Genomic DNA, 14404 nt, shown 5'->3' with positions numbered 1-14404 from the left:
AAATCTCATGCTGACCATTCTCTGTTTGTCAAGTCCAACAATGGGGTGATAACTACTGTGCTGCTACATCCTTATCAGGCATCTCATCAAAACACTTCCTCGCATTGAAAATATCCCTTATTTAGCATACCCACATCAGCACATCGACACCACACTTCTGTTAGGCATTTCATCAAACACCTTCCGTGCAGACCCCATATCACACACTTTAGCATACATACCCTCCATCGACGTCGAGACAAACAAATCCGAACAAAACCCACTTCTAATTAACCGACTATGCAACTGTTTCCCTTCCCATTTGTACAAATTTGAGCAACAAGATTTCGACAAGAACAAAAACATGTAAATATCCCGAACAAACCCCATTAACTCATTAAGGTTAGTATTGAGATTGTTGCGGACGATAAAACCGTGGATTTGAAGGAGCGATCGGCCGCTTTGGTGTTTCCGGTAGTTCAATTGGACTCCATAGCCAACTCATTAAGGTTAGTATTGAGATTGTTGCCGACGATGAAACTGTGGATTTGAAGGAGCGATCGGCCGCTTTGGTGTTTCCGGTAGTAGAGAGATACACTTCATTTCAATTGGACTCCATAGCCAATTCATTTAGCTCTCTGTTTTCAAAAACCTTTCTATTTATATGTTTTGTGAAAGCAATAGGCGGGAAGGTGTCGAACTTTAACTAACAATAACTAAATTTCAGAAACGGTTCGATTGACGGAATTTACTATGACTATTTCACTCAGCAGATTCTGTGCTTTGTTTGAGGACAGATATCAGCAATTCCTGAAGTGAACAGCAGTGCCTACCCGTCCCTGAAGGTAAAATTTACGGTTTCTATCTCAGTTTTACCATTCTTTCCGATTCCATGATGTATGCATATAAATCTAATTTTATTGATAATAAGCTTAAAAATATGTTGACAGAATTGTAATCTGAAACCATTTGTTACAACATTTTGATTGACAGAGTAGTATTACCTTTGTGATCTAACGTTTCGATTGTAATACCTATCCTTATTAAATCGTTGTTTTTCCTTTGCCTGCTCGTTCGCCTTCTTCTTATATGTTGGTTTAACTTCCGACAAATCATTCACCAGTGCCTTAACCAAATTGTCAAAATATGACCGCGTTACACTGGTTATTTTACTCAGCTTGGGTCGTAATCCTCTAATTTCCGCTTCTACCTTCTGCTTCTTTTCTAACTCTTCCCTTCCATTTCCCTTGAAAAATCTTCTAGAATCGTCTTCTTCTTCCTGATTTTTTACTTCTTCGTCATCTTTAAGCAAAACCGATAGCTCCTCTTCTACACATTGATGAAGCCTTTCAAGACAAGCCTCGGCCTGACCTTGTAAGCACTCGAACAAGGTTTTCTTGGCAACTAAACGGTCTTGTAAATAAAAACCATATGCATAAGTCCACTTTAAAACTCGCCTGCACTCTACAATTTGTTCCCAAGCTTCTATCATAAACACGAGTTCAGTATCGGTAATCTTAAACTTGTCACTAAGCTTATTTAAATCAGTTTTCGTCTTGCTCAAATCGTCAATAGCCCTTTGTCTTGAATTATGGTTACTTATCCATCTTTCATAATGATGCAGGTATTTCTGTAAAGTTTTTTCCGCCGTTTTTCTCTTTTCTTCTTCATCATCATACTTGCCACTTTTTTTTGCAGAGTTGTATATATTACATTGATAGTATCCCCCGGTATTTTCACCGTGGTTCGACCATGGTTCAAGGCATAGCCAGCAGAATTCATAAAGGCAGGGCTTGCTGCATGTCATATGCATACAACCTTGGTTCTTCTGGATCGGGCGCTTGCACTTTGGACACGGTTTTGAGTTGGCAGCAATCCAGTTTGTATTTTGAGATTGCGACTTGTTCTTCAGGGTCCACTTTACCACCGTGTCACAATCCACAGGCCGGTGGTCCTCCTCGATACAGTTCCAACAGAAAGCGTGTGAACAAAGGCAGGTTACGTTATAAACGCCCTCGCTTCCAAACTCAAATTCCACGGCATTCTCACATCCGGGACCTGGACACCATTTCATCTTCTTGTTTTGTTCGACATATGACCGAAATAAATAATGCACATATTTTTTTCTCTCTTCGTCTGATGCAAGTTTATCAACCATATCTTGACCGACAACAGCAGCACGGCACGCAGGATCCGGGCATCTCAATGACAAGCATCCAGGGCCGTCTTTTATCGATATACTAAGGTAATCTTTCCAACACATTACACAATAGAGATGCCCACACAGTATGGGATAAAAGTGGTGATTATCAATAGGAAAGGACTCGAGACAAATCCCACAAGCAGTCAATTGTCCTGAACAGCTGAACCGGGCATGGGAGATCGGCAAGCCGACATTCTCTCGAACCTTTTCTTCATTGGAGAACCACTCGTCGAGTAGCAACGAATCCTTCCACTTATAATGGTAAAGCACTTTGATTGCTTCATCTTCGGAGATACAGAGAGTAGAGGAAACATGTCCAACTACATTGTCTAGGAGCTCTTGGACATCAGCCTCTTGTAAGATTCTGTAACTTTTCTTGAAGATGGCATCCGCTGCTAAATCGCTGGTGTCGAATTCGCTGTCAGTTTCGTAGCAGTCTTCGTGTTCAGAGTATATATCCTCGTCTTCAGAATATATATCTTCGTCTTCAGGGTATATTTCTTCTTCGTCTTCTGAATACATTATTGCAGAAAAACAATCTTTTTAGAAATCAAATTCTCGAGTCTATAGACGATACGTTGCAGGTTATTATTCCTTATATTTTGTTGTAGCTTAAAAGTTGGGAGACGCATAGGAAACTCTTATACTGGTAGTCTGGTACCACAGCAGAATCAGATAAGAATTAGGAAACATGTATTTTTTGGTAATATTAGAATATTTTGTTTAATGATTATGTACATCCACTCAACTTCCACAATTGAGCTACATATATACGGAATAGTACATTAGCGAACCGTGAAAGTAAATTTGGAAAGTTATTATTCGTTATATTTAAATGTTCAACAATTCTTATATAATACTGTTTCACATTATCTAGACCTGTATTCGGGCTGGGCTAGGGCCGGGCCGGGCTCTTCTGGTCAGACCCGAGCCAGGCCAGGTGGAGGGGCGGGCTTGGACATGCAGGGGTTGGCCGGGACATGCATGACCCGGGCCCAGGCCCGAGGCAGGGCGGGCCGCAAGTCTAACCTAATTTTTTTTATTTTTCCTAAAATAGATGGGCCAGGCTGGGAAAATGGAACCCGGGCCGGGCCAGGAAGAAGGAGCGGGCTAGGCTGGTCAAGGGCAGGCCAAGTGGGCCGTTTGGGGATGGTGGGCTGAGGGCGGGTCGGGCCTTGGCCGGGCTGGTCCGTGTTGTTGGCCAGCTCTAACATTATCTATCTATCCTCTTATTTTTTCTCTTTCTTTCTACTCCGTATTATTTTGACACCTCATTCCCTCTTTCATCCACCTCATCTAGTATATATATAAAAGAGAGTTTTTTCGAGCGATTCTAGAGCGTCCACATCATCAAAAATTTATTTAGGAAAGTTTTATAAATAATATTTTCCACATAAAAAATAAAGTGGAGAATCTTTTAATTATTATAATATCTATATTTCCTATTTTATATTCATGAGAAGTTTATAATTTTTATATAAAAACTTTGACATTTCATTTGGCAAAAAAATGTTGTTATAAAAATTATGAAGATAACATAATTAGATTCGTGGTAAAAAATGCGTTCATTAGAGTATAGATTTCATATGATTTGCACATACGAGTATTAAAGATGGTGTACTTTTTTTAATATGTTATATGTCCCACATTGAAAAACAATGTTAGTGTGGTGATTATAATATGTATAAATTATAGAATTGTCCCACATCGAAAGATTAACATAAGGTGGGTGATCCTATAATTATAAATAGGAGTCATTATTGGAATCTATATACCAACCAAAAACTTATTGAGTCTCTTAAGTATTGTTTTGGAGAGCTCTTATAAGAGTTTATATCATTATCTTCAGAGCATGATATATACATATTTTTTCTATGTTATGTATTATATTCAAGTGATATTTATAATCTTTATATAAAAACTTATACATCTCATTTGCCAAAAAAGTATTAGAAAAAAAAACGTACGAATATTAATAAATAGTACTCCCTCCATTCAAGACCAAATACAACATTGTCATTTATACACTTGCCAAGACACAAATTACAACGTAAATATCTTTAAGTTTACATTATAAAAAATTTAAAAAATTGATATTTTCATTGTACTTTATAGATGAATCAAATAAGATCCCACATGACCATATTTTTGTCCTACGTATTGCAAGGAATCATAAAGATTCTATTCGTTCATAAATAGTGTAAAAAAAGGAATGTTGTATTAGGTCTTGAATCGAGGGAGTATAGTATTTGCTCATTATTATTAACCCGGGTTAGATGTCGAATTATGTGCGAAAAAGATGGTGTATTTCTAAGTATGTTATTTGTCTCACATTGAAAAATATGTTAGTGTGGTGAATATATTACATATAAATAATAGAATTGTCCCACATCGAAAGTTTAGCATAAGATGGGTGATCATATGATTATAAATAGAAGACATCCTTAGAACCTAAAAACAAACCCATAACCTTCTGAGTATCTTAAGCATTGTCATGGAGAACTCTTAAGAGTTTATATCATTATCTCCACGATATGATATATATATTTTTTTATATTATGTCCAAGTGATGTTTATAATTTTTATATAAAAACTTATACATCTCATTTAGCAAATTAAAGTAACATATTTTTTTTTTTTGAAAAATTATATAATTAGATTCGTGGTAAATAAATGCTAGGATTAGAATATAGTATCATATTATTTGCACGTATTTTAATTACGATAAGAAATTAAAAAAAATATACTATACGAATATTAATAAATAGTATAATATTTGCTTATTATTATTAAACTGGGTTAGATGTCGAATTAGGTACGAAAAAGATAGTGTATTTCAAAGTATATTGTTTATCCCACATTGAAAAATAATGTAGCTGTGGTAAATATATTATATATAAATAGTTGAATTATCCCACATTCGAAGATTATCATGAGGTGAGGTATCACATGATTATAAATATGAGTTATATTTGAAACGTAGGGGTATCAACCCAAAATCTTTTGAATCGCTTAAAAATTATCTTAGAAAGTTCTTATAAGAGTTTGTATTAGCGGCAAATTAAACCTTAGTTACAACAATACTATACAAATATTAACCACGTAAAAATTTATAAAAGCGATTATATATTACTATATTAGTGATATTATAATGTTTATTTTAAGACAATCGATAGTATAATAACTTTATTTAAGACAAAATCATAATTAAAAAATAAAATGGTGCTAAATATACATAAATTGGTTATTAATGTGTCATATAATGATAATCTCGGCAATAAAATAGAAAATTTATGAATTATAATACAATCAAGTGTTGCATAAAAAGATCTTGAATCCAGAAACAAATCAATAATAAGCTTTTTTACTTTGATAAATAGTAGAATTAAATCTTTTTAACTTTCAAATATAGGTAATTATCATGCCTCATTAAATTTGAGTAACTAAAGTACACATCATAGTTTTTAACTATTAATCAAAATCGCACTTAAAAAGAAAATATTCTCGCATTTGTTTATACATTTGATTGCTCCCTCAATTACATCTTAAAAGTCGTGTTAGAAAAAAAATGTAATTTAAATCATATCATTTGTACATATTTTAATTATGACAAAAAATGGAAAAAAAACATACGAATATAAATAGATAGTATAATATTTCTCATTATTAAATCGGGTTGGATATCGAAATAGGTGCAAAAAAGATGGTGTACTTTTTCGTGTGTTATTTGTCCCACATTGAAAAATAATGGAGGTGTGGTAAATATACTACATATAAATAGTTGAATTGTCCCACATCAGAAAATTATCATAAGGTGGGTGATCTTAAAAATTAATTTAGGAAAGTATCAAAAATAATATTTTTTGATGTAAAAACTAAAGTGGAGAATCTTTTAATTATTATAATATTTATTTTCTATATTATATTCAAGTGATGTTTCTAATTTTTATATAAAAAATTTTACATTTCATTTGGCAAAAAAATATCGTTAAGAAAATTATGAAAATAACATAATTTGATTCGTGGTAAAAATGATATCATTAGCGTATAGATTTCATATAATTTGTACATATATAAAATTGTGTATTTCTTAGTAAGTTATATGTCCCACATTGAAAAATAATGTAGGATTATATAAAAATAATTGAATTGTCCCACATCGAAAGATTAACATAAGATGTAGCAGTCTTATGATTATAAATATGAGGCATCATTGGAACTTAGGTATCAACCTAACATCTTTTGCGTCTCTTATGATTATAAACATGAGACATCCTTGGAACTTAGGTATCAACCTAACATCTTTTGCGTCTCTTAAATAAGATGTTTTGACTTTTGATCATATCTAAATAAATGATTAGACATAAAATGTAAATATTAAGACCTTATAACCAATTTTTTTTTGTTAAGTTAATTACCCCGTTGCAACGCACGGGCATCCAAACTAGTTTTTCACTATTTACATCCTCTTCATTTCTACCACATCTTTTTTCCTTCACAATAGAGAGGATCCTCTCATATTACTTTTCTTATTATACAAATTAATAAAGCTAATTTTAAAAAAAGTTTGGGTTGCTAAATTAAATAACATACAAAATTCTTAAAACAAAATACATCAAATTCATAATACAAGGTAAGATATAAAATTCATAAAACAAAATACATGAAAGTTAACATTAAATTGTAAATGCATATTTTTGTTTATGTTCGAGCCTTGAAATATAGTCCATATATGTACGAACAAATATGAATGTACATAACAATTAAAAGTATATTGAGTAATTTTTTTTCCATAATAAATAAAAATTTTTAATTAAAATATTATCCATACGGCAAATAAACATTAGCTTGTGGGCACAAGGGCCTATGTCTTCTTTCCTCTACTTTCCTCTAAAAGTAGAGGAAGCACCATCTTCCTCTATACAAGAGGACACCCAATATAGTTCCCACAATAGAGAGGATGTCCTCTTAGAGGAGAGAGAGGGTTAAGAGGAGGCTCAATCCTCTCTATTTGGGTACTCTTATAAGGAGGGATACAACATACAATTAGTCATCCGTCTTAATATTAAAAGGATCAAATATCATTTGAAATGAAGATTTAAGACAAATCTTCTGCATTTCTCTAAACATTATGCTTTTTTCTTATTCAATACTATTTCATCATCCATCTTAAACTTAAGACAGATAAAGTACATCCTCTGTTTTAAACAAATTTATCACGGATAAACCAAATCATATCATGTGTTTCAGTGTTTGTAGGAGGGAGTCAGGGAGAGTTTAATTCAGGTGGATATACATTATACTCCACTGCACTTGGCATCTGCAAATGGGCATGTACATATATAGTGAAGGAAATCATGACAGTGGACTCAAAAATTGGCACCTTGAATATACTTAATTACAAATAATGATCATTACAGAAGTCTTACGAGTAATTGGCATACTTACAAAAAAAAAATACAAACCACTCCAGAAAGAAAGAAACCAACAAATGGTAATAAAATGAATTGACTGCACTCCCCAGATGGTAATTCTCAAAAAACTGAATAAACCCTTACGGAGTACATTAATAGAGTTTAACTGCCAATTGTACTGAAACCCAAACAGAATAATTACAATTACAGGCAAATACTGAGTATATTGTTTTGATGATTAACTATCGAAAAGCAGCCTCAATATGGTATAAGAACATCATCATCCCATATCATTTTCCTGATCTTATCGACTCCAACGTCAGCGTCCACGTCAACCGTACATGGATATGGAGTCGGTTGGCTTGTAAGGGAATAATACATACTTCGCATGTAAGGGTGTTGTAAAGCCTCTGCAGCCGTTATCCTTTTTCTTGGATCAAACTGCAACATTTTGTTTAGCAAGTCCAACCCCTCTTGATCGGCATACGGGAACAACGACTCGAAGGTGATCCCTGGTGTATAAGGCCATGATTTCAGTAGATTTAGTGCCTCCCAACTTGTTCAGAACCCCAGATTTGAGTTATTTTGTGTTCCCAAAATACAGATAATTTTGATCAGCTGGTCCACTTGGTTTTTTCCAGGGAAGAGGGGATTTCCGCCAAGTAATTCAGCGAATATGCAACCCACGGACCAGATATCTATGGCGGGTCCGTAGGTTTGACATTGGAGGAGTAGTTCTGGTGCTCTATACCAACGTGTTACGACGTATTCCGTTACTGGCTGGGATTGGGGTGAGCCTTTGGTGGTTGTTGCTAGTCCAAAATCGCATATCTTCAGGTCCCACTTAGCGTTTACTAGGAGATTCCCCGGCTTCAAATCCCGATGAATGATGTTGGAAGAGTGTAGATAGTCGAGGCCATTAAGCAACTACATGAATTCCATACAAGATGAATTAGAAACATTTTAAAGATGTACATACCCTAATTTAGAAGAAGGTTGAACGACGTACCTGAAACACCAAATACTTGATGGTGTTATTTGGCAACCGTAAAGAAGGGCGAATCTGGGTGCCAAGATCCGCATCCATAAGCTCAAAAACCAAGTAGAGATCCTCACACTTAGCTGAAGGAATCATAACATCTTTCAATGCAATAATGTTTGTATGGCGAACATGACGCAAGATTTTCAACTCCCTCAAGGCCTTCAAAGCTTCGACGGAATTATCAAGAACGTTAATCTTCTTAATAGCAACTTTTTCCTTAGTGAGGGTATTCATACAAGAACATACGACACCATAGGCACCCCTGCCTATCGGATCTTTAGGCTCGTACTTAGCTTCGACCTGAAACACGGTATCCCAAACTTTAAAAAATTTATGCCACTCGTTGTTTGTGTGTGTGTTGCGAAAATTGTTGTTTATTACACCAACGTTATTACGGTGCTGTTGCATCATCATCATCATTGTTATCTTGAATAATAATTTAGGGTTACTATTTGCTATTCCCATCCTAATTCTAATTACACAAGTTAATCCATAATTAACGTCTTAACAAGTTATCCAAACTCCTAAACAACCTCGGGAACCCAACACTAACCTATATATATACACACACACACTCCTCACTCCTTCAAAACTCTCCTTCTCCTCTTTTTAATTTTCTAAGTTTAACATACATACACTTCCTAGATGTCGTTTACGACTACGACGATGAACGTGAAGCGACCACGCATGTATTGTCACACGTTGAAACCCGGGGAATCCAACGCCCGTTCAAAACCAGTGGTACTGTTTGGGAAAGAGTTGGTACCGGAGAATCAACAGCAGAAGCCAAGTATATTCAGCATATATTCACCAGTACGGGAGCCGGTTAATTCGAAAGATGTTGGTTTCCTAGAGAATTGTTTCTGCTGTAAGATGGAATTTGAGAAAGGCAAAGACATCTATATGTACAGGTATCATTTTTAACCCAACTCTTTATTTTTACTATTACAATCTTTATCTATATAATTAGGTATCCAAAAATTATCCTTTAAAAATATTCCTAATATAGAAACTAGATCAATGAGACACAGTGGCGGAGCCAGGATTTGAACTTAGGGGGCGGACGACTAATTTCATAAGTTACACTCAAAAAAATTCCGAAAAATTTAACTAAAAACGGAATATTATAAAGGGAATAGGCGAAAGGGTAAGGTCATCCCGGAGGACCCAAGATGCGGATATTTTTGTGTGTATTTATATAACGTCCATTTAAATATTGAATTTCGTTCCCCAATTCTCGAGCCTTCAGATATGCATCATCTTCATTAACAAGTAAATTAAATTTTACCTCTATCATCGACTGATCATAATTGCTTTCGAAATCAATTGCAGGGACTTACGCTTTTGCTCTGTAGAATGTCGTCATTATCAAATGGATAAAGACAATTTTCAATGATATGAAAAGGTTCTTCTGTTCATGGATGCATTGCCGAGTGTTTTTAATTGTCCGTTACAAGCTTGTTATGGATAATCATGTTTTATTTTTCTCTTTGACAGTCAACATTAGATTTTGTACAGGTGACAACTCTATAGTCATGTTATATTCATTGGGCAACATAACATCACAGATTTTTAATGTTTTAGGTAAAATATTTATAGTCACGTGTCCACGTCAATGTTTAATTAGCTCGCGTCTGGTATATATTTTTCACGGGTAGGTCGGGTCAGGGATACGCTAGAAGAACGCCCTGGGCTAGGTCGGGTCAGGGTTAGATCGAGTTACAGACTTACATATGGGGAGCATTAGAACTGTGCTAAATTTTGGTTGTCCTCGTTGATATTTGATTCACTATTTTCATATTAATTAACTATCTACAATTTCGAATTTAATTCATTAAACTTCGAATTTAAGAATACGATCCAGTATGACAAATAATGAATCTTTGCGCATATAACAGGAGTCTGTTCTGAAAAAAAGAGAAGTATTTGTATTAACTCAAGGTTCGCGATGGCCAAGGTAGCCGCGGTAAACCCATAAACGAGTACTAGGACAAAATGTGATCAAGTAACACGGTTTTCCACGAGACTTACAGTTAAAATCAAGGACAAAATGTGATCAAGTAGTCAGGCTGTCCACTACAAGTAAACGTACTAGACCCATCATCATAAGCATAACTATAAGCTTGGGGACAACCCGAGTTCAAGTACCGGACCCGCCTTGTGGTGTGACCGATATTGGCAAGTTGAATCCCCACAAGTAAAAGTCTTGGTCATTGCCATTATGTCCTGATAAGGTGAATTCTATTAGGCTTGCTGGTGGGGCCCTTCGGCTCCATTGCATGTGATTGTACCCGAACCACAGTCACAATTAAATTTTCCAATTGAATCGGTGGAGCAAAGGGTTCGAGCCCAAACTCGGCCGGACCAACCGGTAGGGACGTCGAGAGAGGTTGTTGAGCCGGGGCTTAATTGGAAACCGGTTGAGGCTAATTAAATTTTCTAATGTTGCTGGCCAAATCGTGTCAGGGCATCTGTTTTGTATTATAAACTTTGTTGATTCACTTCCTGATGCATTTATAAACCGAATAAACATAAGCACACGCATATGAATTATACGGAGTAGTTAGTACTCCGTATACGGTATATTTTGGAACAAAGTACTCTAATTTTTCGACGTTTTAAATTTGTTTAAAATTCCGTTTACAAAAGGTGGAAAAGGAAAACATAAAGAAATCAGGTTTTACCTATGAAACATTGGGTTGTCAAGGTAAGGATGAAGAATAACACAAGAAGTCGTTGATGCCTCATGACTTTGATTTCGAAACTCAAGCTCAAAACGTGTAAAGATTAATTTACTTAATGTTAGATACTATCATGTTTGAGAGAATATGGCTTATATACAAGCACAATTGCATTCATTTTTTATATGGCTAAGTAATTAGGAAGCACGCTTTGATATGGCATAGTAATTAATTAGCAAGCAAGCATTGAGACGGTAATGCATAAAATTAATTAATCAAGATTTACGATGTTTATTAGAAAGCAAGTTTTGAGATAAGAATGTTATTAATAATCTAAGTTATTGTTCATGCAAAATATAACATCGGTATCAATATCAAATAATTGATCAACACTTTTTTCTTAAAACGATTATAGAACGTCCAACTTTTGCGAACCACTTTCAAACAATAATACTAGCTAAAGACTCGTCTTTTCTTATAAGGCAACCTGGAACTGCTCAAATAGTTGTCCATCAGGAAGGTGAACAAGGCTCCTGCTACACATATAAGGTTGAAGACCTCATTTCAGAGCTCCATCAAATTTATCCTCGCTAATTCCACCATCAACCTTATTGTAACAGAAAAATCTACTAGTATAACGTTGTCGAACTAAAATCATGTCTGTACACCCTAGTTATTTGCGTTTTAATGGCGGAATTGTCCGTCCATCCTATTCTCGTCTTTGAAACTTATCAATCCCCGTATTGAACAGTTGCATCAAACTATCCGGGCGTCGTCTCTCTACTACGCATGTCAGCAACAATAATGATGTGAAAAGATCTCCGATTACAAGTACTTTGAACGCTACTACACTCTATGCAACCCAATTTTCCAAACAAATTTTGAGCACAAACAGTGATTGGTAATGACCATAGTGTATGTATTGAATGACATTGATTAACTCCACAATTATGTACAAGAAGCATGTACCGGAATTCATTTTAGAAATGGCTAAGGCCGCAAAAACTACACAATTAAACGTAGAAGTGGTACAATGCCTGAATCGACTGAACAAGCTAATATGATCCAAACCATATGTCAAGGCGTCAAGCTGATTTCTAGATTTTATCGAATATATCGCTGAAACTGCAAAAAATGTAGAATTTATCTCAATTCAAGGTGATTATCATTGACAGCAAAAAATGTAGAATTTATCTCAATAAGGAACCATATAATCTTATGAGTTACGAAGTATGATAAGTTAATCTTGTTGACAGAAACATCGGTTAAAACTAATACGACATCAATCAATCGATATACTTTAAACGATTATAAAGAATCGGTCGAACTTTTGTAAACAGCGTCAAAGTGCTCAAAAAGTTGTCCACCAGGAAGATGAACAAGGCTCCTGCTACACATGTAAGCATGAATATTATCCCAAAAATTCGGAGCTACATCAAATTTAGCCTCGCTGTGTCCGCCATCAACCTTATTGTACCAGAACAATCTACTAGAATAACGCAGACGAACCAGAACTGTGTCTGAGCTCTGACAACAAGCAACAAGATTAATACCTCCTCTTATTTGGAAACAATTAAAATCAGGAATGCTCAACATCCTCACCCATGACTCTTGTACACCATATTCCTTCATTACCCACACATCGTCTCGTTTCTCAATTCTATCCATGAATGTCAAAGACAAACAATCATCAATTACCCCAAAATCAACTATGCGGATTTTCTTCTGCCAGGTTAGGTCGTAATAGAACCGAGGCAATAACACATCGTCTGTCCACTTATTCTTACAAATGTCGAAACAACCGATCCTATGTTTGCGCAGTTCGGGAATCCAAAACATCCAATGCAACAAATTGTTATCGATGAGGACACCATACATCCTAACTCCCTCCGTTGTATCTGTAGTAGCAACCGCTATTTCATTTACTACCCTCCAGGAGTTTTTATTCAAGCTGTACACACTAGTTATTCGCGTTTTCACCGCCGAATTGTTAAGATAATCGGAAACAACAACTATTATGTAATCGAGGTTTTCATGATCAAACCCGAACCCATAACTGTGTCCGACCCCAAGTTCTTCATGAAGGGTACGGATACATCGGTAACTTCTGGTTGTCGGGTTGAGAATACTGAATTCGCTGAAGTTGCCCTTAATTAGGCGAATACATAGCAAGCCATTGGATGTCCCGATGACCGCAAGTTCTTCATGACGACTCGTTTTGCTGTAAACGAAGGTCGTTGGGGTGGTTGTTGCGTGTTGGTCAAATTGGTAGCAGTTAATGCGATGGTCTCCAGCGAGGATGAGGCATTTGTCTGTTGCCGAGGACGAGAGGGACTGGTGGCGGAGGTAAAGTCGGACGAAATCCCGGGATGAGATTACGAAATTCAAGGATTTGCAGACGGATTTGAAGCGGATTAGGGTTTTGGCAAGGATTTCTACGAGGATAACATCCATGTCGAGCCCCTTGTGAGTCCTCATTGATATTGTATTGAATAGGAATTAAAATCTTCAAAAACCATGAAAATAGGATGTTACGAAATCATGGCAATCACTTGAGAAGATTATGGAAAATAGACGAAATATTAGAAAAAATATAATCCCTCCTATTCTAAATAAGTGTCTTATTTGTTTCCGTCAATTCACATAACGGTCTCATTATTCTTGACTCTTTTCTTTATTTACCACCCCAAGCACCCCTAACCGATCATATTCAATATTTTTCATTATTTAACTCCTATATTCTTACCCCTATACAATAATTTTCATTATTTTAACTATATTCCTTAATTTTCGTGCCATTGTCCAAATGGGACACTTATTCGGAATAGGGGGGAGTACTTGGTCCACATAGATATTGCGGAGTATAAAGTTTTGATTGTGTGCTTATTCTCTTAGGCGTAAGTAAATTTAGAGCGGTAATCGAGTCACTCGGGTTATTTATGGATCGGTTAAAGTGTGTCAAGTTATATCGAGTTCGAGTTGTGTCGGGTTAATGACCGGTTCGTGTCGATTACAAATAATCTCTTGTCATTATCAGGCAACAAGTTGGATCAGTTTTAATTCGGGTCACTATTAAGCCAGCTTA

At 35.6% G+C, this 14404-nt stretch overlaps 2 protein-coding genes, 1 long non-coding RNA gene and 1 pseudogene across 3 annotated transcripts; 1 reads left to right on the top strand and 3 right to left on the bottom strand.

The window, feature by feature from the left end:
* Positions 1-979: 979 nt before the first annotated feature.
* Positions 980-2704, bottom strand: LOC141594946 (putative E3 ubiquitin-protein ligase ARI5). The gene has a single exon (XM_074414926.1). It carries the CDS (start codon positions 2702-2704, stop codon positions 980-982), a length of 1725 nt encoding a protein of 574 aa, XP_074271027.1.
* Positions 2705-7764: 5060 nt separating this feature from the next.
* Positions 7765-9058, bottom strand: LOC141594945 (mitogen-activated protein kinase 4-like; annotated as a pseudogene).
* A 226-nt stretch (positions 9059-9284) lies between these two features.
* LOC141594255 (uncharacterized) lies at positions 9285-10036 on the top strand. Its single transcript, XR_012522082.1, has 2 exons — positions 9285-9549; positions 9971-10036. It is a non-coding gene; the product is annotated as an uncharacterized LOC141594255 (long non-coding RNA).
* Positions 10037-12627: 2591 nt separating this feature from the next.
* LOC141594944 (F-box protein CPR1-like) lies at positions 12628-13797 on the bottom strand. The gene has a single exon (XM_074414924.1). The coding sequence runs from the start codon at positions 13795-13797 to the stop codon at positions 12628-12630; it is 1170 nt and encodes a 389-aa protein (XP_074271025.1).
* Positions 13798-14404: the final 607 nt, after the last annotated feature.

The sequence above is a fragment of the Silene latifolia genome, chromosome 8 (assembly GCF_048544455.1).
Source record: "Silene latifolia isolate original U9 population chromosome 8, ASM4854445v1, whole genome shotgun sequence".
NCBI lineage: Eukaryota > Viridiplantae > Streptophyta > Magnoliopsida > Caryophyllales > Caryophyllaceae > Silene > Silene latifolia.
Note: the sequence above shows the minus strand (reverse complement) of the source record. Positions and strands in the feature narration are given on the sequence as shown.

Excerpts from the sequence above, each read along its gene's own strand:
- LOC141594946 (XM_074414926.1), bottom strand. The coding sequence starts at position 2,704 with ATGTATTCAGAAGACGAAGAAGAAATATACCCTGAAGACGAAGATATA.
- LOC141594944 (XM_074414924.1), bottom strand. The coding sequence starts at position 13,797 with ATGAGGACTCACAAGGGGCTCGACATGGATGTTATCCTCGTAGAAATC.